The sequence below is a fragment of the Vidua macroura genome, chromosome 4 (genome assembly GCF_024509145.1).
Source record: "Vidua macroura isolate BioBank_ID:100142 chromosome 4, ASM2450914v1, whole genome shotgun sequence".
In the NCBI taxonomy this organism is placed as follows: Eukaryota; Metazoa; Chordata; class Aves; order Passeriformes; family Viduidae; genus Vidua; species Vidua macroura.
The window spans coordinates 15,736,643-15,760,051 of record NC_071574.1 but is presented as its reverse complement, the minus strand read 5'-3'; the positions used below and the strand labels follow the sequence as shown (position 1 = coordinate 15,760,051).

Here is a 23,409-nt window from a genome sequence, read left to right as displayed (position 1 = left end):
CTTGCCAGCTTTGTGCTTAAAAAAGCCCTTATGTATATTTGTATGTATATTTATATATATATATGATATACTGGCTTTTTTTGGACCTTTTACACCAGGTATCCACCTATTACTTTCTTTATAAATTCTTTTGATATATATTTTGATGTTGCTCCTGCTATGACTTTTCACATGGGCTCTCTACTTTCACAAAAACTCACTCTGGAGCTTTCCCAGCAGATGAGTCCTATTCTACTTTAACACCTGCTTCAGTCACCTCTCAGTTAAAGGCTCACTTATATTTGCACTGTATAAAACAGTGCCCTTGTTTTAACTCTATCCTTCAAAGAACAGCTTCAGATCATTAAAACATGAATAATAATGTGATGATTAATAGATATGGTACCAATATGGTCTCAATTTCATCCAGAAGAATAAATAGAGCTAGCTGTTCAGGAAAGGGAGAATTCCAGTGGGAAATAAAGACAACTGTTGTGACATTTTTCTTTGAAAACAGGGTGTTCAGAAATAGAAGCTGCATGCATCTTGGAGAGTTTTTTGATTTTGTGACATGCTGCAAACATAAGGAGTTAGCAGGCAGAAAAGCCAAGTGAGATGGGTGAATATCCAAACAGAGAAATCTGGCCAAAGGGAACAAGCAGAGCTGGAATTGTGATAAAACATGTTTTGAAGTAAACACCATACTAGGCCAGTGGAAGGGGTACTGATCCCCACACAAATGCTTAAAAAATTTGTCTTTAGCTTAAGGATTCAGTAGCTTTCCAGACTGTGAAATACAGAGAAAGTATCTCTCTGGCAACTGGTGATCTAACCTTGCTACCACTGTCCTGTTCTTGAGAATTTCCAGCTGGAGTGACCTATTGCTCCTCTGTGCCCTGGCACAGTAATCCACCAAGTGTGTGTTTGTAAGTTCCTTTAAGGAATCAGAGAGATCATCTCCAGAGAAATCTGAATTCCCATTATTCCATTTATTATATAACCACATTAAACACAGCAGGTGTCTTCTGATCAGTCTTCATATGGTACCTACTTTTTTGGGGGAGTAGAATCACAACAAACTTGGCACGTGGAATGGCACAGGAGCTTGCACAGCCACAAAACCCTCCTGTCACCCACCAGTGCTGGGGGCAGCAGAAATTAAAATATCAGGAGCTCAACACTGCGGGGCCAAGGAAAACTGGAGCTCGCCTCTGCAGGAATGGACAGGTCTGGTTTTCCCTGTCAGCAGCCTAAGAGGAACCTGCTTTCAGTCTATATATGAATTTTGGTCCCTTTCCCTCCTACCTTCACTGCTTGAAATGGGGCTGGCCAAGCTGCTTCTCTGATGAGTGTTTTCTCTTAAGCAGCTCTCGGCAGGCTTTTGAGTCAATGCAGATGACATGGAAAAAAAAAGAAGACAATTTAGAAAATATGATATCTAGAAATATAATATCTTAAAGAAATCTACACCATGGAAATAATTGCAAATTAAATGAAAGTACCTGGGGTTTTGGTAGCACTGCCATTCTTGTCAATGCAAAAAATACTATCTTTTCAGCTTCTTACTACTGTGGTCAAACCCAGCAGCATCCAGAAAGCAAATGCTTCCAACGATAATCTAACAAAAAAATAACAAATGACCATACAAAAGATCTGCATGGCCTCTCTAACTCAGACTCCAAGCCACGATGAAACAGGAAAACTGAATTCAGTTCAAGTTTCAGCATGTCTCTTCTGTCCCCACATCTGTCTGCCCACTTAGAATGTAAAAAAAAAAAGCCAACAAGAAGTCAATAATATATAATCTAATATTTTTTAATTTTATGTACAGGAATATAACGTTATGGCAATTTTGTACATGAAATACATACAGTATTTAAACATGAAAATCAGCTAGGTAGGAATTTACATTAGCAATGAAACTGCTTCATGTGCAGCCCAGTTAATACTTAGTTTAAATCTGTATTTTATTGGGGGGAGATTTTAATAGTTTACAATCATAGAAACATAAACATTTAAAACAAGACTCTATAAAATAATTTACAGAAACCCTACCATCTACACTGAGAGAAAGGGCATATGTCTGTGAGTTGTGTATGTGAGTAACAAGGTGAAAAAATGACATATCTCAGCCTCTTAAAAGTATAAAATAATTTAGAAGCAATTCATGCAATATGAAAGCAAAGGCATGCCAGTTCCTCCGAGGTTTTCTGCTACCTTGGACATCTACTGAGCATCACATGTGGGTCACTGGACACATGATAACACCGCTGCCAGGTGCTACCAGACAGTACCAGCCTCAGTTCCTCCAGACAATGACTTATGTAAACAAATATACAAGTTGGTATCTTTTCAACACAGTACAAACACAGGTCACAACTTCTCAGCTGTGCAAGTAGTCAATCCCTATACTCAGAAAGAGGATAATGCTCAGTCTGGAGTTCCCTGTGTTCCTCTGTCCAGGGACACTAACAGAACTTCCTTGTTTTCACCAGTTTGCTCTGGTATTTCACCGAGTGCCCACCATGCCCTATCACGTAAACATCCAGCAGGTAGGACTTGCCAGGCTGCAGGCCTCTGATTGTCTCTGTGGTCACTGCTTTCTGGATGTTCTGGCTGTGGAAGTATTTACACAGAACCTTTTCCGACTTCTTCCTCGTGTCTGGACCCAAGCACTGGTTCTGCTCTCTTTTCTTCTGCTCTTCGTTGTAATTGTCATCCACTTCCCTCTTGTAGATGCAGAATTTGTTCCTCTCCTGCGTGCCCAGCCATGCCACAGTGACCGAGGAACACGTGCGGAGCTTGTCAAAGGCTTTGATCCGCGTGTCTTCGGGAAGGGAAGGGAATGACTGCTTGTTAGGCCTGGTTGTAGCCAGGATCTTCAGCATGGAAGCACCTTTCTTGCTGCCCTTCAGCCTAATAAGGTATTTTGCTTTTGCTTTCCCCCGGTGCTGGAACTGCCGCACGCCCTCCACGCTTTGAGACAAGAGAAGTTTTCCATCTCTCCTAACTTGGATCTGAACAGCATCCAGGCAGGAATGAATGGAAAAGGTGACTTTTTGGTGAGATGAAACAGGGGCAAAATGTAGAAATTTGACTCCCTTTCTTTTGATGAACACATCTGTAACTTTGCCATCCTTCAGCTCGACTGTTTTCTGCTTCGCCTCCTCCTTGGTCCTGGCAAAGGTTCCAACATAGGCGGTGCTCATGTTGGTGTTGGTGTTCACTGCAAACATGTCAAAGTAGTACTGCGTGTCTGGCTTCAGGTCAGACACAGTGAAGATGTTCTTGTTCCCAATACAAACTCTATGCAGGTCAACTCTTGGCTTTGGGGACGTTTGCCGCCCAAACTTGGATGATTTTAGGAAACCACGTTCTTTGCCAGAGTTGTTGTCTGCAGGGAAGCCAAAATGGGCAAAGTCAAAGGGACTGAAATCCAGACCTGGTTTTGGAGCCATCATGAAGGCATCGTCAGAGCTGAGTTTGGCTTCGACAGCACAGAGGCTTTTGAAGTTATGCTCTTTGTTGATGACTATGCAGTACTGGATGGGCTGTCTCAGTAAGGAGGCCGTGGGGCTCGGTTTCCATGCCAGCGTCACCGTTGTACGTCCCAGAGAGGTAACATCGATTCTGGGATCGTAAGGTAACTCAGGATAAGGCTGGTCCGACTCTGGAGTCGTGGTTGCATACACTTTAAAATGGGTGTCTTTCTCTGTCGACAGCAGATCCAGCTGGTACAGCCCAGACGGGGAACTAGAGGACACAAAGTACTCCACGTCATTGCCTTTGTAGGAGAAGAGATCCGTGCCTTCCTCACTGGTAATCTGCTGTTTCTGTTGCTCAAGGGGCTCTGGATCGCCTAGAATACATACAGAAAAAAACATTTGTACAGACACTCTCTGCAAATGTGAAAAAACAGAGCTCTAACAGGCACATTTTATGACATAAAATACAAACGGGAGATGGAAAAGGAAGGTTTTGTCTTCTGAGAAAGATGTAATTGATCAACATTTCTCTCAAAACAGAGAGGAAAGATGGTTTGGTGCTCAGGTTAAACCCAAACACAAAAGAAATTCCACTTGACAGCATTAATGGAATCTCATGAATGGTAGCTAACACCTTCCACTGGAGTGTCAGGCATCCCACTTGGATTTGCCATGCAGTTTTCTCCAGGGGACACTCATTCACCTGCCTGTTCCTGGATGTGGACCCTTGGCTTTGGCCGTCTGAGCCGCACTAAAATTTTGTTGCTAAACACAGTGGGGACCAGAGGTATGTCTGCCATAACATGTGGGTGTGTGACAGTCCAACACGTGTGTCAGAGGCTCTGGCAGCCCTTTTCTCTCCTGAGCAGCAGCTACACGGCTCCGTGTGTGGAGATAAGCCGCTCCAAGGGGTGAGCTCAGTCCTGCTGCAGTGCCAGCCCTGTCTCCCCAGTTCTTATCTTGTGTAAACACCTCACAGCAAAGTCCCCATTAAACTGAGTCACTCTGGGCAAACACAGTTTGCAGCATCCAGACCCCTGTGACAGTAACCTCAGCTTTTACTTCTTTGCGGTCCTTTTCATGTTGCTGCCTGTTGTCAGTCTCCTGCACTGGAAGACCAAAACAGCAGGAGATCTTAAAGACAGGCCCTGCTGTGAGACTCAGTGTTTGAGGAACCTTAAATCCTGGAGAAAAGCAGAGAAGGGGACAGGGGAAGTCTCTGATGCTTTGTTACCTGATCCTTCCCCACTGGCTTCCTCTGGGAGCTCCTGCACACTCAATTTCCACTCCAGAGGGGCATCACATGGTGTCACTGTCACTGCTAAGGGAGTGTTGTCCTCTTCAACCACGAAGAAGTACCTAGAGGGAGGTTAACATACCCACATGTCAGGAACTCCTGATGGCAGCCAGCTGGCAGAGATTGACTTGACATGATTAGGGATGGTCTTGGTGAGGCCACAGAGCCGAAAGTGTTACCAGCAGGCAGAGGGAGTGTGGAAAGGCTGGTGGGCCAGAGCTAAGGAGCAGGGTTCACTTCTGTGTCACAGCAGAGCAGAGGGCTTTCTGGCCTCCTGCTCTCCCCTCCAGCAGCTTTACTTTCTATCCCTATACTACCTAGATACAAATAATGACAGAGATATAAATGAGGGAAACAGGATCTCTCCTGGAACTTAGGGATATGCTCTTCCAAGCAGGACATACATTTTACATTGTATCCTGGTAAGCACATAGAGATACACACACATCCAGCTGCCCTCCCACATCTCTCCAGGCACCACACATCACCTATTGTAAAATGTTCCTCACCAATGAAGGCTGGAGGGAGTATGTGATATGAGGCAATGCAGCTCTTCCCTAAACTCTCTGGAGCCTCAGGTTCATCCCTAATCTAACCCTCAATATTTTCTGACCCATAGGGTGGAGTTTGGGAAGTGGGGAGTTCAGACCAGGCTGCTTAACACTGCTTCTTTAAAGCACAGTAGAGAACAATGAAGAGGGACAAGAATGGTGAGTCAAGCCTGTAATTTCTAATTTCCTTCCCTCTCCCATTGCCTCTAGATATGGTTTGTGGCCTTACTTCAGGGAAATTCTGCAGTCTGGGGGAGCTCTGGGTTTATCCCAGAAATCAAATAAATTGGACAGACCCTCAGCTGGGGAGGCCAGATTGGGCTGGAGGCTCATATGTTTACTTCACCAAACAGAACACTGGCATTTGTATTTTTCTGTTTGGGATCAAATTTTTATCTCAGAGCACCCAGCAACCAGAGCTACTGTCTTCAAAGTTCAGCTTCCTCACTTGGGCCAGACAGAAATACCTTTTGGGGGTGTCTCGGAAGAGGTAGCTGCTGATTTCAGCTCCATCAGGGATGACTGACGAGTCGTGGAAGAACGCCTTGTCCCGGATCTGCATCTGGAAGAGCTCCTCATCCCTGGTGGGCAATTTCTGGGGCCTGGAGTCGAGCGGCAGCAGCAGCAGCAGGAGGAGCGGCAGCAGGCAGCGCAGCAGGAGCATTCTGCAGCAACGACAGGGAGTCCCACCTCATGAGGGGCACCATGTGCAGCTCATCTGTGCTGGAACGTGGGCACACCTACAACAACCTCGCATGCACTTTGTGTTTTGCAGGCACCTTCACTGCCATACAAATGGCAGGAGAACTCGCTGTAAAGACCGACCTTGCACTGTCACAGTGCTTGGATCAAGGGTGGCACCAAGATTTTCCCATCCTGAGCTGTGACTGAATGAAGCAAGCCCAGGCACTGGTTTCAGACTGGAATTGCTACTAAAGAGCAAAAGCCTTCCATGTGCTTTGGTGAGTTACACTTTGATGTTTTGCTACAGCAGAAACGGAGCTCACTGGCCTTGGGAGCTACAGTAAGCACAGAGCAGATGGAGGGTACATTGGCTTTGCTTCCCCTAGGAGACTTTGGTTCGGTGTCCAACAATCCTCTGGAAAGCAAATATTTCCAGTGAAACTGTTCTTGACAAAAATAGCAAATTAGGAAAACATGTGATACAAACCCACACATATTCAAAGCACATTGGTATTAGCATGCAATTCAGCAGGGCTTAATCCTCAAGCCTGATGGGAATTGCAAAACACAAAAGCAGAGAATCCTTTACAAATTAGGCATAATAATTCATAATCTCAGCCTTTCATTATTATGTCTGTAACTAGGTCAGAAATGACTACCCTAACATATACACTGGAACAGGCTGGAAATCTCCTTTCAGTACAGTAGGTGATCTCATCTATAATGGCTCTGGGATGGGGGTGAAAGGGGAAACAGCCCATTTCTGGTACAAGTATATCTGGTACAAGTTAAAAATGGTTATCATTTAATAATTTAAATTCAGAGAAGGGGAAAAAAATTCAGGCCATTATCTAAACTGTGTTAGCACTGATTTGGGGAGAAACATGGTAAAAAGCTGAGCTGGCAGGAACAGTTTTATCTTGTCCCTTGGCTGAGTGTGCAGTCATGCACTGCTCTGGGTACTGCACTGTGAAGCAGCTACTACTTTATAGCAAACTTTTCTTTTACTTTAAGATCAAATCTGTTGCTGAGATAGTTCTTTTTCCCACCATCCCTAATATTTTATGTAAAAGTAGCAAATATAAAGCTCCTTGAGAAGTGGCACGCTGTAGTCCAAGCCATACTAAAACTGCTTTTCCTAAAACCCCCTCCCTGCTGCCTCCAGCTACCCTTGTGCCTGTTTTGCTCTCAGGACAGCTAAACACAGCCACCCACATGCTGCACAGCAGGGCTTCTGAAATCAGCAAGGCTGTGGAGGGCTATTTTCACCTTCATTTTGCTTCCTCTGCCTCTGACATTTTTATTTAATCATTCCTTCCACCAGCATGTAGGTCCCCCCCACTCACCCCTCCTCTCTGCTCTCCCCCGATATCAGCTTGTTCCCTCCCCCCTTTCTACTGTTTTCTAAAACTCCTGCTGTCCAGCTCAGTTCCTTCATCTTTCTATTTTCCCATTGAAATTGGTGATGGGAGAGGGAAAACACATGGCAAACTCAGCAGTATCCATGAACCAGGAGTGATGTGCACCCTCACAGGATGCAATTTTAGGTCTCAAATGATGTGCTCTGTTATCATTTGTGATGGTTTAATGACAGCTTACTACAGTGCTCTGCTCTACAGAAGGGAAAAGAGTCCAGGGCTTTACCCAACACGTGCAATTGCTGCCTAGAGGTAAATCCTGATTTAGCTTTCCCAGCTTTTGTCAAAATTTATCCCAAACAGGTCCTGAGTTAGCTTTTGATGACAGTGGATATAGTTCCTCAAAATCAGACTGAAGTGTCTGATTAGCGAAGTTAAAGACATTTGACCTTTTGGAGCAAAGATCATAAGTCAAAATACTTGCTGGTTTGAGTCACTGAAGCCGGCAGAAAGCTCCTCTCACACAAAGCACGATGAGTTTTGTGTGCTCTAACACACTGTTTATTGATTTTTCGAGTATTATTGTTGGCCAACAGGGATGAAATTCCTTCCAACTTAATCCCAACAGTTACAGCAGATTATTTGGTTAGGTAAGAAACTTTGACGCTTTCTGTAGACAGCGTCCTCCACATGAACCCCCTGAAACTGCAATCCTGTGTATTCCCATAGTCAGTTCTAGTGCAATGTAACCTCTACTAAAATAAACCATTTTGATTATAATAGGCTAAGCTTCACTTCTTAAATAATGTCACTAGCTAATGCACTTTAAAAACTCCCATAAAGTGTTTCTGCCCCCCTTAACAGCTACAGAGCAGTGACAAGGTACAGATTTGTCTCCAATTTCTTTATCTAATTGTAAAAGCATTTTGGCTTAAAAATAACTCCAAAAAGACGCATTCAATTTAGTTCTATATCCCTGCCTGTCCCACACATGAAATACCTTACAAAGTTGTCAACTGTTACTGAAAAAGGAAACTTTTATAATCTCTATTCTTTGACAAATTGTTAGAATTTTGGGTGCTTTCATTTTCATGTATCTCACCTCAGAGGCTCAAAATGGGCCCAGTTTTCATGCACGACACTTCCAAAAAGGGGACAACAACAAAGAGGCATCCAAACGTTGCTCACAGTTTTTGGAAGCTGTGCTGTCAGTGTTACACCACCCTTTCACACCAGTTAATAAACAGATTTTAGTTTTTTCAGTGCACTCATAGTTTGGCAGGGTTTCAAACTAAACCCTCTGTAGTTTACTCATGCAAAACATCAAGAGCAAAGCAAAAAGCCCTTTTATTCATCCCATGTTTGTTTCTGGGCAAGCTCACCAGTGACTTTGACAGAGTCCCTCAGAAAATGCACTTGCTAGATGTGAGCCTGTGAATTCGTCCTCTGCCACCCAGCCTTCAGAAACTCCCAAAACCCAGTTTTCTTGTCTCGGATTCATTTTTAGAAGCCAGGTACAAGCTGAGGCCTAAGCACTGTGCTGCTAAGCCACACAAATTACATAAAATACATTGTGTGATTTTTTTGTTCTCTAGGCTGTGCTGCCTCCTTAAATGTCTTGTATTCCATTCTCTACAAGTTTGTCTTGTTTTTTTTTCTTTTAAACTCTGAGTCAATATTTTATTGATATATTCCTGCTGACTGGAGGGATTTTCCTGCTGTTTATCACTGAATTTAAGAAAGTGCCAAAATAAACAGTCTTAAGTGAAATAATAAGCACCATTTTCCTTCTCCAGGATTGCAAAAGTGCCCTCTAATGGCCCGTCTTTACCTTTCACTTCTTCCCCAAACACTGTCTCAACTAAGCCTTAAACACAGAGGGAAAAGTCCTGCTGGCTGACTGACCTGGGGAGTCAGACTGAGCATGGAGCATCCAGAGGGTCCCATCTCCTCCCAGGCAGGGCTGCTCCCAGGGGACAAGGCTACTCAGTTTTGCCTGCCAGGCACCAGGACACTAAACCTGAGCAGGCTGAGGGATGCCAGGGCAGGTGGCCAGTGTTTCCTTGGATTTTAACCTGGAATGTGGCAGTGCCGTCCCCAGGTGAGCAGCTCCCGGGCTACCCAAACACTGCAGTAGCAAGAGCCACACCTCAGAAGACATTTGCTTAATGAACCCAGCTGTATTTACCTGAAAAGATCAACAGATTAAAAATACATGCTGTACATTGGAGAGGGAGATACATGACTTTAAACACTTCATAATTCACCACCTTGCCAGAGGCTTGAGGCTTTTTCCTTCTTTCACAAAGTAGAAATAACCATTTTATAAATGGCATTTTATAAACTTGAGTTATAAGCACATACATGCAAATAATCATTAAGTCAGGTTGTGGGTTTTATGACAATTACATTCCTATCTTTTTAATAATCTCCTTACCAAACCTTTCCAAAATCCCACCTACAAAAGCCCTATACAGCCTTCTGTCCTGCCTTTAAGACCTCTGGGTAACAATAACTCCATCTGCAAATGTCCAGGTAAACTGCAATTAGAACCAGAAATGGAGAGGATAATGGGAGTTACAGCTGGCTCAGGTTCTGAGTCAAGGGACAAATTAGCTGAAGCTGTGGCAGCACCTCATGGGGTTTTACCACAGGCTCAGCAGGGTGGGCACATCCTCAACCCAAGCCAGAAACAGGTGGCCTTGGGGACAAATGAAATTACCCCATTCTTGATTTCCCTGCTCAAGCCTACGGTATTTTCTTACTGACCTTTTTTCCCAGCACTGAAACACAGCTGTGTGGGGTATGCTCTTTAAGGGATCAGAGGATCCCTGCCTACATCCCACCATAGAAATCCCACCCAGCAAGCCAAGAATCCATTTTGTTTGGCTGCTGGGGATCCAAACAGTTGTGTCCTCCTATTTGGGCTTCACTGTGCATTTATTTCACACAGACACTCACAGGAAGGCTCAATCTCACTAAACACGCCTAAGCTGTGGAAAAAGGGAGCAAAGTACTGGATTCACCACATGCAAAACTGGTACCTGTTCACAGTCATCTTCCTTGATCTACGGAAATAATTTGCTTTGCTCCTCAACTGTCTGCAGGTCACTGAGACTTGTGAAGGACTTACAATAGCAAAACAAAAAAGACCTGGGTTTACCTGGAGCAAATGTGTCTGGAATAAACAAACCCTCCTTTAATTACAGAGAGTTGGAACAGCATGACTGTAATTTAATGAGGGTAATTTCAAGGCACTGCCTGACACAGCACTCTTGTGTTGCATCTCTTTTTATTATATGGATAGTTAACTTTTTCTCCTCTTTACATCCTATTTTTAAACTCTGGTGTACTGGGGGTGGGGTTTTTTTCTGCTTACATTACCCATGCTGCATCTCATAATAAGTCTGCAGATTTATTAATGTGACTTAAGTCCAGCTTTGGAAATAAAAGGGCACTGTGTGACTTCTTTGACTTATTATAGGAATCCTGCAAGTAAAGAGGTCATGAGCTTTTCCATTATATGCTCCATTTCCTGAGATATATGCCACAAATACATGCACCTCAGCACACACAGTTATCACCTGAGCAACAGAGGAGTTTAAAAGTACTTATAAATTTGGATTGTAATGCAAGTTATTTTTAATGTGCAAACAAGGAAAAAATAATGCCTTTGCAATTTAAGCATTTACTAGGAGCTGCTCAGTTTGTTTGTTTAGGGGGAGACCAGAGGGGAAAAGTAAAGGCCTGCTCTTTAATGCTGACTATTCCCTAAAGGATGTGGAAAACGCTTGGTATGCTTTTCATATGGGCTTTTTTGTGGTTCCTTTTTTTTTTTAAAGCATCACTTTTGAAAATGTGTTGTCTGGTCCTGCCTGGTGCCTGGGGAAAAGCATGGGCCAGGCACGGCTGTGGGACCTTCTCCATGGGCTTGGGACAAGGAATGCAGCCCTGATGGGGATGCAAGGGTGTATCACTGTCTCCGTGGATTTTAAAGACCAATTTTTAGTGTAGTGCTTCACATGGCAGCTCCTGTTGGCAGGAGCAGCTGTAACTGGGAGGGAAGGGGCTCTTAGGGACCTGTAATCCGTGGATTAAAGCTCCCTAAGTATGCAGGGATATGATGGACTATAATGGTGACTTTGAAGCATGGAGGGTCCACCATGTCAATAATCTGTCGATTAACCAAGCGCCTCTTGCAATTCCAATTCAACACACAATTTTCCTTTGCTGGGAAAATTATTGCTTTAGCCAAGCAAAATCACTATGGCATTACAGGGAAAAAATACAACCATGTAAAAATAGGAAGGTTTGAAGAAATAAGGGTACATTTCTTCCAAATCTTAATGGACAACAGTGGCAGTGAGCTACAGCTTGGAGGAGAGGTTAACTCCAAAGGGGCACCATTAGAAAATGCAGAGCTGTCTCAAATTAGACATGTTGAAAAGCAAACATACTCAGGGACATACGGTATCAAAAAAATCAAATTTTACATGGACTATTTTGATTCTAAGCTGAGACTTATTTATTTTTCCACTTTTAGTGGAAACAGATTCAACCCTGATCACATCAAAATCGTCACCCTGGAGCTGGTGGCAGCTGGACACTTCAAAAACCAGCTGAGCCAGGAGATGCCATTTGGGACACTCAAGGAAATGCCTCATAGTTTTCCTTTTTTCAATCAGAGACCACATACCAGCGCTTCTCTCTTTCACAGCCACCTCTGCCCACGAGACTCAGTGCCGAGTGTCAAACCCAAACAAACAGCGCGTCCCCGGTGACCCCTGTTACAATGCTCAGTTTGTTCTGTGCCTCTCCTTATGAGGGGGTGGCAGCGGCACGGGAAGCAAGGATGTGCTGGAGCACGGGGCGGCAGCCAGCTGGCAGCCCTCCCCCCAAGAAAGATGTTACCTCCCCTGGCCACTCCAGCACCGGCTGGATCCCTGCTGCTGTCCCTGCTCATCCTCCCAAAGCCCATAGAGAACCTCCAGGTGGCTGGATGTCACTCCTGGAGAGGGTAGGCATCATGATATAGGTGACTGGTACCAGCTCCTGCAGAGGAAAATATGTCACACGCAGAGAGTCTGACCCAACTCAGAGTAGAGGAATTTTTTCCATAATCTCAGCAGGGGTTGAGCCCCAGTAGGAGAAATAAGGCAGAGAAGTCTCAGTTTGCACAACTCCAAGCCATTTCAGATAACCAGTCCTGAATGCCACGCAGCTCTACCACAAATCTTTCAGCACAAGCGCTAGGGGTGTTTTATAATGGAAAGTAATTACTATCCCCTTGTTACAAGCAATAAAAGTAGGGCAGAGACTTTCCTTGTTCAAGGAAATCCCAATATAATCCTTTCCTTTAATCATAAAACAATAGCTACTTTCCTTGGCCAAGACATTCCGCCTTCAGCACAGCTCTCTGGGTGTAGGTTGCTCACTCTCTGTAATGAATTTCAGCAAGGGGATTAGCAGGGAGGAGCACATGAACAATTACAAATTACAACCAACACCAGCATGTTGGTATTTGCTACAGAGTTTCCCACTGTTCCTCTGGAATACTTCAGGATGACATTATGAATGAGCACCCTCGCCAAAATCCTCCAGGAATGGGGATGAAATGTCGGGGTATGATACAGAGCAGGAACAGAACCACGATCTGCATCCTGCTGTCGCATCCTCAAACCGCCAGGGCAGGAAGGCTTGAAAAGGTGCTACAACACAAACCCAGAGTCATTAACTTCATTAACTACCAAAGGAGTTAAGGTCGCTTGAGCCATTGAGCCATTCTTATGGAATACTGCTGGCATGGCAGCTGCTCCTGGCCAACAAGGTGTTTGCTAAAGGGGAGAACATAAGGGGCTGCACAGAGCAGGGAGCCACAGGAGAGGTAGGGACAGGCAGGGAGCTGTAGGTCACCAGAGTGACTCCCAGAGCAGGAGCTGGGGAAGCTGATCTCCAGCAGCTCCAAGAAGAACCTGAGCACTCACATTCTGTGGGAAAGCTGTGCCATGAGCACACTGGAATTCCTTATGCACTTCTCCCCTTCTACTTTTTGGATGGTGATTAATAAAGGGAATATTGATTGGAAAACCTGTCAAGTGCAGAGGGGCTGATTCCCACAGCTTCCATCAGACATGCAGTTTCCCTCAGCATCAGGAACACCACCACACATGTACACAGGATTACAAACCGCAGCCAGTCCACAGGCATTGCTATTCCCACTCACTTCCCTTCCTCTACACACACAGTTTTCCCACAACAGGGACTCAGGAATTCTCCTTTGCCATGTTATCACACCGCTCTTATTACCACCAAGGGTTTCTCACCTGCCACGGCACAGAAGAACAGCAGCAGCTTTCCGGAAAGCTGGAAGAGTGGAGCAAAACAGCAGCAGTAACAATGCATGGGGCTTATCTGCAATACCTGGGGAAGAGACTGCATCCCTGTTCTGCCACCAGAAAGGTGTCCTGCAGCAGTGCTGACTCCAAAGAAATTATGAGGTTTTCGACTGAATTCAGAGTTTGGCCCATTTGAGAATTGTTTAGGTTGGAAAAGCCCTCTAAGACCTTTGAGTGAAGTTGCTAACCCAGCACTGCCAAGGCCACTGGTAACCCATGTCCCCAAGTGCCACAACTACACATATTTTGGATACCTCCAGGGATGGTGACTCCACCACTGCCCTAGAAAGCCTGTTCCAGTGTTTGACAACCCTTTCCACGAAGAAGTTTTTTTTCTAATATCCAACCTAAACCTCCTCTGGCACAGCTTGAGGCCGTTTCCACTTCTATTTGGGAGTAGAGACCAGTACATATTACTTGTAATCACAGTAGTACATGTTATAATGATAGCTGATCCCTCAAAATTTCTAATCCCTGATTCCAAATCTTTCTTGTACTTACTATCCAAAACTGGATTCAGTTGTAGTATTTTCTGCCTTCAGCTTTAAAAGTATGCAAAGGCCCTCCAAGTCCTTAATGAACCCTCAAGGTGCTCTCTCATAATGATTTGTTGCATATCAGAGTAATTCACAGATGCTGTGTCTCATTTTCCCTGGCTGGAAAAGGGCTGCTGAAAATATGTAAACATTTGTCAAGTGTTTGAAAATGGAAAGTATCAAATGTAGTGCTGAAGGTGTTGATATTTACATATTTCTACCAGCAACTCTTAGTGTTAGACCTAGCAGATCTCAGCCACGGTTACAGCAGCAAAGATTCCAAGATCCAGCCTGGATATTGTCTCCCACATGGATCCTCACCATCCCCAGGAAGTAGCACACACCATTTCTCAGCACTGGTTCCTGAGGGGCTGCAGTGGCTGAGAGCACAGGATGGCTCATCCTGAATGAACCACATCCCAGGGAGCACAACCAGCCTCAGCACTGATCCTGGGTGTCACTCAGCAAATTCCCTTTTCTGCATGCTCGCTTTTAGACAGGACATGGGTAGGTACGAGAAACAGCAGGAATGCTCACACTGCCTAAATTTTGTGTTTACCTCCCCAGCATCCTACTTTTTTAAAAAAGACACAGATTTCTACAGATAAATTAGTGAAATTAGCTCAATAAATAAGTGAAAATTGTTAGTGGAGGGCATGAGCTGCTCTAAATTTCTCAACACAGCTACCCGCTGTCCCCACCATGGTGCCTGACACTTCCCATTGCTTCCAGAGAAAATCCAAACTTCCCCCAGCTGCTCACCCAGCATCATTCAACCCCTCCAGTGCTAAGAAGCCACATGACAGAGCAAGGATTTGACTTCAAAGGACAAAATGATGGGGAGACAGTGAGGCAGAGTCATGGAGATTGCCTTGGTGAGCTGACACACGCTTACCTCTCTGGAGAGGCTTTAAGAGCCCACGAGTCCAGCCACAGCTCACCAGCACCAGCCCATCACACCAAAGCAGGACAGGAGCACGTTTAGGAGCTGCCAGTCTTCAGTCTTCCTTCCAGCACTTTTCTGTTTTCTAAGCAGTGGATTTGTGCATTTCCGAGCTGGAAGGTCCTTCCCAAGTACAAAAGGGATGGGTGCTCCAAAGGGATGTGGCGCCAGAGGTTCAAACCTGCCAGGGTCACCTGCAGAGCTGTGGTAAAGGGTCTGAAAAATCAGATTATTGCAAGGGTTGGTTTCAGCTCCACTTTGCTGCTGGGCCAGTGTTTATTTGTGCAGGCTGGCAGGGGAAAGGTTAGCCCTTTATGTGCTGGCTGCCAACAAAAGTGGAGGGAACCCGTGCAGGCGGGGAGGCTGGGCTGTCATGGGTGAGCGAACATCCAAACAGCCCCAAAACCTCCGGCCTTTTTATGGCAACCATACATCCCAGGCTGACAGAGCAGGAAAGGAGGGAGAAGAAGGGAGGGGTTTCTGCATTCAGAGATGACTGAAATGCACACCAAAGGTGTTCCTTTTCCCAAAGGGGGAAGACGTGGTGAGAGCTCTGGTATGGGATCCAGTGCTGCCTTCTGGGGGTGTCCCTCTGCCAGCAACTGGAAATGGCTACAACATTCTTGGATGAAAGCTACTGCTAAAGGACAAAGCATTATTCCAGCATCACTGCTGATCATTGCTAAACCCAAAAAGCTGTACATTCATAAAACAGTATCTGCCCCTTGGTGCTTTGTCCCCGCAAAGCATCTCAGTAGCGGCTTGGCCATGTGGGGGCTCTGCCCATGGGAACGATGCTTCTGGGTCCCTCTTTGCTCCCACACCTTTCACCAAGGGCCACGAGCTGGGGTCTGCCCAGTCCCAGGGTGAGCAGACCCACAGCGACCCCACAGTGCCCAGTGGGGAGGCTCACGTACCCTGTGAGCAACAGGCTGAGCCAGAGCATGTTTTGAGCTACTGGAAACACACTGTGCTGAGGTCCATGAATTTTGCATTTTCTAGTTTAAGCCCTAATTGCCTGGATTTTCTCATAAACACCTTGCAACTGCTTTTTCTTAGATGACTGGGAATTAGAATGTGCTCCGTAAATTAACATAGCACATTTCTTTCCCTGAGCCTGCCACCCTGCTATCACACACTTGCAAGAGATGTCTTAGACTCTTGCTTTAAAATACCTGTTTAATTCAAACATTAAATTTAGACTTATTCACATGATGTGAGAGGGTCTTAAAACCCACTTATTTTTCCTCTTATTATTTTTTTCTGACTATTGTACTATAAAAGGATTATAAAAATTTTAATTGACTGATATTAAATCTTCCCTGCAAAATTGTAACTTTAATACCCCCTAGGACTATTAGACTTTTATTCATTATTTCTCATTACTGAAAAATCAGTTTGAAAGAGCCCCCGGGGTCTTCCCCAAATAAGGATAAGATCCTATTAGTCATACAAATCATACTCAAGTAAGTAATTCTTACCCAGGAGAGAAAACCCCCAGGGAATTAAACACAGATTTAGCAGCCAAAGGAAGGAAAGGAACGGGGACTAGAAACTGTTAATGCTGCACACTGACGTTTTCCTTTGCATCCAGAGACCAGCTGGCAGCTCCAAGACACTTGGCTTTCCCACACCATCATCATCCTGATCTGTAAACTGCTAAATTTCCATCAGGTTTCTGGATTTCAGAATGCTGAGGCATGTTTAGACTGTTTGACTAAAAACAAATTAGCAGTAAATCTGCTGCACCTAAACAAAGTAGAGAGAAAGAGAGGGAGCACTCACTTCTTCACGTTATTCTGGCTGCTTTGTACAAGCATCTTCCCTGTTCAACCATCCCTGCAAATGTACGTGAGGAACCTGTGGTCCCGCCGTGCCTTGGCTGCTCTGGTGCTGCTCTGTCTTGGTACTGAACAAGTTAAAGGTGAGAAAGATGAAAAGCATCGTTTTTCTCACCCCCTAATAAAGTTTCAACAAAGTTGTGTTTTCTCAAATAATACAGGGGGAAAAAAAAGAAAAATTAAATAGGCTCAATTAGGCAAACAATGCTTTTCCCCTGTAAATCACAGGGGAAGTGTTGGCCTCGGTGCTGTGTCACCTTGGGAGCGTGCAAGGGTCACACTGGAGGGGCATTCATATCCGGACCCGTGGAGCAGGGAATGAGGTAGGAGAGATAAATTATTGCCTTTTGCTTTTCAGTTTTCCAGGTGCTAGCAGCAAGTACCCACTGCTTCCTATCTCAGCTGTCACACAAGCAACAAACATCTCTCTAACCCCTGACTTTAATTACCCTGAAGCCAGAGCAGTCCCAGTTCAGGCCAAACCTGAACAACCCTGAGAAATCTATGAGAAATGCTGAAAGTACCTGCCTGGGTGCGAGGGCAGAGCCCACTGTGAGATGCTCTGGGCAGGATCTGCTGCTCCCCTCTGGTAACTCAGGCATGCTTGTGTTTAGAGAAGCAGTCGTGCAGTGGGGCTGGCTTCTCAGGCCGCTCCTGGGGCTGATTACTCCAGTGTCATTTAAAACCCATCCTGTAAAATGCCCCCCATCAGGTTTTTGCTGAAGCTGGACTATCAGCTACCTCACACATGAGGTGACATGACACACTGCCTGTTTCTGACATGTCCTACATGACTGACGTGCTCCCTGCGGAGCAATCAAAGCCATCCACGCAGTCATGAGATTTTCAGCTGGTTCCTGTTACAGCTCTGTGTTAACATTTATCCTTCTCCTTTTCAATGGGTGTCCCTGCATGCAGCAAATGAAAAAATTAATTCTGAGAGAACAAACTTCTTTCTAATATTTACTGCTTTTCTCTCCCATCTGAATGTATTTCCAGCTTTTAGCACATTCTCCTGGAGTTATGATTTATTATCCTGACCTGTTTCCCAATCTAAGGGCAAATATTTCCTCTCCTAATGATATCTTGTTAAAGTTTTCAAACATAACATCTCCTCAGCCTTCAAAGTTCCTTCCATCCGTCCACGAGCTCGAGTCATCTTCTCAGGCAGAAACTATCCCTGTTTGATCTAATGAGGATTTTTGCCACAGAAGTGGCAAAAAGTTTCATTATGTGAAACACAACAGTTTCTGCACTCTGCCTTTTCCCCAAAGCAATGCTCGCTCACTCACTGCTCCACTCATGAGTTAGCAGAACTCAAGCAGTACTTAAGTCCCTTCTCACTAGTCTTATCTGGGATATTCTCCTTCCTTGGATGTAATTCTGATTTCTTCTGGTTTACTGCCCATACAGTCAGTGACACCAAAATACAGAGCTCACCAGTGCTCAGTGTCACACCAGGTGCTCCATGATCAACGTAAACATCGGTCTCATGTCCTGTCTCTACACTGTCACATGGAACATATATTCCAAACACGTATTCCTTGATTTATAAATTTGCTGGGGTTATCCTCCCTGATGCTGGGGCATTCCCAGCAGTATGTGTACCCTTCGTAAGGGCTTTCAAACTTGTTTTCTTTTATAAAAGAGGTGGCCCTTCCCTCCTTCAGTCCAGTCTATTCTCCTCTGTATTTTATAATCAAACAGAAAAAGAAAGCAAACCCTTCCCTGTTACTTTAACTATCACCAGTGGCTGAGCTGGTAGCCCTGAGCAGCTCTATCGCCCTCCAGGTTACCAACCTCAGCCCCTTCAAGTGCCATGAAGGAGAAATGCGCAGCTTTCATCAGGCTGCCCCTAATGCAGAAAACGTGCGTGTTTGGCGGGGGCGAATGGAAACCTGCCGCCCTTCCCGGAGTGGCCATCGCTACAAATTAGCAAAGCTGCCTCCAGCGAAAGCGAGCCAGGCACTAAGAAGATAAATATCCACTTAGCACAGCAAAATAAAACCAGCCCCAGAAAGATGTGAGACCCCAAAGGGGGACTGAAACAGCCCTTGCAAACAGTGAAGTAATGGGCTTACAGTTTTATTATTCATATAAAGTTTAGTGACTTCAAAATGAACGCAAAGCCAAGCAAGACTTGTTATCCCACTAAAATCTGTGCTGTAACTGAAGCCAGTGCCCAGATGTTCCGTGGTAAAATCCACTGCCTTGCTGCATAAAAGCACCACATACCCTGATGTACAGTCCTGGCTTGCCTTTATCCAAACCTACTTAGATTTTGGACTGTTTTTCTAGCAATCCTTTCAACTGCCATGGGAAGCATAAAAGGTGGTCTCCTACAAAACCATTTGGTACTAGCTTGAAATGTAAGCATTTGCAGAAATAAATCAGGATTTCTTTTTAATAAACTGTTTAACGCCAGCCTCTCGGGACATAAATCGTAGAAGAAAAAGTAGGGTCTGAGTTTAATAAACATCTCATCTTTTTATACATATTAAGGCAGAAGACCCTGGCACACTTCAGAGTGAAACATCCAGCAAACAGCCTCCATTCCAGCCCTACTGAGGGCATGGGATGGAGCAGAAGGCCACTGCAGAGGTGGAGCTTTCAGGAAAGGGTTTATCCCTTCATTTTTAGGGGGCATCTAAGGTAGGCACACCTTCTAAGGAGGACAAAGGGGACTTGAAGATGCCCTTTCTGCCCCTGCACGCAGGACTGGTCTGTGAGCTGGGCTGCTTTGGGGCAGCCTGGGCTCTTGGAGCACTGAAGGATGCTCAAGCTCCAATGAGTGGATGGTGCTGCACACGGAGCCACGGCACCGACCCTGCCTACAGCACTGCATCCCCAGCCTGGCTCGCAGGAGGAGGAGAGGGGTGCTGGGAAAGCCCCACAGATGGGCTGGAGCTGCGTGCCGGGAGTTGCGAACGACAGATGAACACTGGCTCTGTGGCGAAGGCATTTAAGCCGAGCGGGGAAGGCAGCGCAGGCGTGACGTGATTTTGAACAGCTTGCTTGACAGTTTGCACCAGATTGTATTTATAAACATTGGGGAAACCTCAGAGCTTTTCCTTCGCGTCTCCGAAGTGCTCACCCACAACAACACAGGCGCGCAGGGCGATCCTACACAGCTCTGCCTCGTCTCGCTGACAAACTTCTCACAACTAAATAAAGGGGCCCAGAGTCATCTCGGTGGGATCAGCATCCCACACAGTGCTCAAATTCTCTCTCACCTCACCACCAAATCCTGACCTTCTCCAGGGCAGCCAGGGCATGAGGTGACCTGCTGGCCCATGACACCAGTGGCACATCACACACATGTGCCACCGCCTGCCAGGTGTGGCTGGCACCAGGCAGCTGTTGGCAGAGCCTGGCATGTCCCCACTCAGGAGTGGGACATGCATATTTTGTCACTTCACTGGAGGGTTGCAATGATACCCTGTGGTGCCCACCCTCCACAGCACAGAAATCAATAGGATTTCTGTTCAGGGCTGCATGGAGACAAGGAGAGTGGGATGCACCTACAGTCCTCATCATGGAAACGTGACAAGGAATTTTGCAGACATATTAAAAAGCTCTCACAAAATTAAGAAGGGCTCATTATCTGCTGACACAGAAAGCCCACGAGGAACAGGTATCACTGTGCTCAAAACAGGGTCAAACACAGCCACAGGACCCTGGATACACCCACACGGTACCCATATGTGCACTACTGCACATCTCACCACATTCTTAATGGTCAAACTAGAAGGTAAAAATCTCTGTGTTTTAAAAAGTCTTCTTCTGCTTCAAATATCAGCAAGTTTTAAATTCTAGACATTGCTCTAAGTACTTCAGGGAGTTGTAGTGGCACTAGAAAGCTGACCTGGGCAGCTCTCCTGCAGGTACGCGTTTTGCTATGAGGCAGGAGAGCGTGGCCAGGAGGATGAGGCATTCCTGACGAGAAGCAATCCGAAATACCATTCCTAAAATAGTTCACATTCAGCGATTTTCAAAGTAGGCTGAGCAGAAACACAAAGTTTTTCCCCCTGCTCCCTCACGGGTGCTGATGGTGTCCAACACCACAGTGCTGTTTTTATGGAAACCAGGTTATGACCAAGCCAGCGGTGCCTGGCCAGGGTCACCGATACCATAAATCACTCGCTGCCAACCGCCCAGGGAGGAATTTGCCCTCACATCACTCTCGCCCCTTCCACTTTTACAGGCACAACTCCACTGTCTCAACCAAGCGTGAAATGGGTGCATCAAGGCTGAGCCCAGCCTCAGTGCTGGATGGGCTGCCAGAGCAGCCTGACTGCCGGATACTCCAGTGGAGACAGTGCTACTGAACATCTCCTGCTATCTCTGGCTGCTCACAAACAGCCAGCTGGGACACCGAGGTCCGGGAATTTACGGCAGGGACCTTGCCTCCGCTCTGAGCTCGCCTCCTGCAGTTCAGTCGAGCCACAAGAACAGAGATACTGTTTAATTGTTCCAATTAACATTGTAACTAGATGCTAACTAGCTCCTTTGGCGGGGAGGGCAAATCCAAGGGAAGCTACAAGCTTCAGGACCCTCTGCCTGAAGCCAGCCTTGCAGAGGCTGCCTAGTCCAGGTCGGTTCCACTGGGATGATTTCCAGAGCAGCCCCGGGCGGCATGGCACAGACATGATCACGCTCATCCCGGGCACCACGCTAATGCGTCCGGGGAACCAGGGCATGCTACCGCTCAAGTGTTAAATTCACCCAGAACAAACACGCTCAGAGAATCACAGCTTTTCAAAATCTGCGCTAGCCTTTAACTGCGAAGGTTTAAATACATAAAAGTTCTATCTGCAAGTGATTAAACAGCGTTTTGTAGCCATTGTCTCTGCACTGTCGAAATAAAAACAGAACCAAGGCTGCAGGTAGCAAACCTCAGCACTTACGTCCCACCGCAGAGTTTTCTGTCTGCCTTTTTTTTTTTTTTTTTTGGTAGGCACTTTTTTTCCCCGAGAAAGGCATATGATGCTGGCGGAGCCGCTGCCTGCCTGGCACACACCGGCTCCGCGGCAGCGCCGGAGGACGAGCCGGGCTTCCCGGCAGCCGCCGCGGGCTGCAAGAGGGCAAAATCGCTGAGGAAAAAATAAACCTCGAAGGCGAGGGAGGGATCCGAGAGGGCGCCGAGGTTTCTCCCGGCAGCATCCCGCAAAAGCCGCGGCGGATCGGTGCCGGGACGCGGGCTCAGCGCCGCAGGCGCGACTGCAGGGACGGCGCCAGGGTGGCCGCGGCCCCGGCCCCACTCCGGCCGAGGTTCTCGCAGCCGGGTCGGGGCACCGCGTCCCCCACCCGCCCCGGGGCAAGCGGAGAGGGCTGCGCGGGCGGCTCCGCTCCCTACCCCGCTGACGGTGCCTTACCTTGCGGTGTCCGGTCCCGTCCCGTTCCGTGCTGTCCCTCCCGCGGCGAGGGAGGCTTGGGTTGTTTTTTAGGGGGGCGGGTATTGACCTAGCCCCCTCTCCGGTGGAGACGGGCTGCAGCGGGGACTGTGTCGCGCACGTCCCTTCGCGCTTTATAGCCCCTTCCCCACCCCTCCCCGCGGGGAAGGAAAAAAAAAACAAACAAACCCAAAAGAAGGAAAAACAATAAAAAGCTGAGGAAAGAAGCCGGGAACCCCCCGGGGACCCGCCGCTGCCCGGGGCGAGGGCACGGCTCCGGCTTCGCCTCCCGGGAGGAGCCGCGGGGCGGCCGAGCGCCGGCAAAAGTTTGGCGGAGGGGGCGCGGAGCGGCGGCGCCCGGCGCTTCTCGCTGCTACCGCCGGGGCGGGCGGGCAGGGGGTGCCCTGCGGGCGCGGCCGCCCCGCCCCGCCACCACTCCGCCACCGCAGGGGCGGGCCCGGGGGGAGCCCGCGGCACCGCCGGGAGCCCGGCCCGCCCGGCTTTGTGCCGCGCTCGGCTGCGCTGCCAGAGCCTATTCAACATCCATCTTGGAGGGTTGGATCCTGCCCGAAAGCAAAGCCAGGACGGGGGATTGCGGGGGGCCCGGAGGACGCGGCGCTCCCGCTCCTCTCTTTCACGCGGCCGCTGCTTGAATCGATCGGGGCTGCGGGAACGCTGCGGAACATCCCAACAGCGATGGAGGCAGGAGAGACCGTCAAGGATGCGTGAGAAATGGGATTTACTAAACTCTCCTGCAACTGAGCAAACGGGTCTCGAAGCTTCAACCTCTCACCTTGTCCCTCATCACGTTTTGGTCAGAGGCAACTTTCAGGTTTGGAGGCCGAGGGACAATTTTCTTACTATCACCTGAGAGCTGCAATGAAAAGACAAAAACTATCCTTTGCCATTTAAAAACAAACTCATCTCTTTTTGTTTCCTTTCTGGCA

At 46.9% G+C, this 23,409-nt stretch overlaps 1 protein-coding gene across 2 annotated transcripts; it reads right to left on the bottom strand.

Annotated features, from left to right (window-relative positions):
• Positions 1-1,778: 1,778 nt before the first annotated feature.
• NDNF (neuron derived neurotrophic factor) lies at positions 1,779-22,830 on the bottom strand. 2 transcript variants are annotated; one of them, XM_053976744.1, is made up of 4 exons: positions 22,445-22,830; positions 5,780-5,977; positions 4,699-4,823; positions 1,779-3,838 (listed from the first exon to the last, which is right to left on the bottom strand). In XM_053976744.1, exons 2-4 carry the CDS (start codon positions 5,974-5,976, stop codon positions 2,448-2,450), a joined length of 1,713 nt encoding a protein of 570 aa, XP_053832719.1. In that variant the 5' UTR covers position 5,977; positions 22,445-22,830; the 3' UTR covers positions 1,779-2,447. The 2 variants fall into 2 exon arrangements, with proteins under 2 accessions (XP_053832719.1, XP_053832720.1); XM_053976745.1 differs by lacking the exon at positions 22,445-22,830 and adding an exon at positions 15,181-15,402.
• Between the last annotated feature and the right edge of the window lie 579 nt (positions 22,831-23,409).

Excerpts from the sequence above, each read along its gene's own strand:
- NDNF (XM_053976744.1), bottom strand. The coding sequence starts at position 5,976 with ATGCTCCTGCTGCGCTGCCTGCTGCCGCTCCTCCTGCTGCTGCTGCTG. Across the intron at positions 4,824-5,779 it reads TTCCGAGACACCCCCAAAAG|GTACTTCTTCGTGGTTGAAG; the intron begins GTATTTCTGTCT and ends ACCTCCCTCTAG. Across the intron at positions 3,839-4,698 it reads AGCCAGTGGGGAAGGATCAG|GCGATCCAGAGCCCCTTGAG; the intron begins GTAACAAAGCAT and ends TATGTATTCTAG.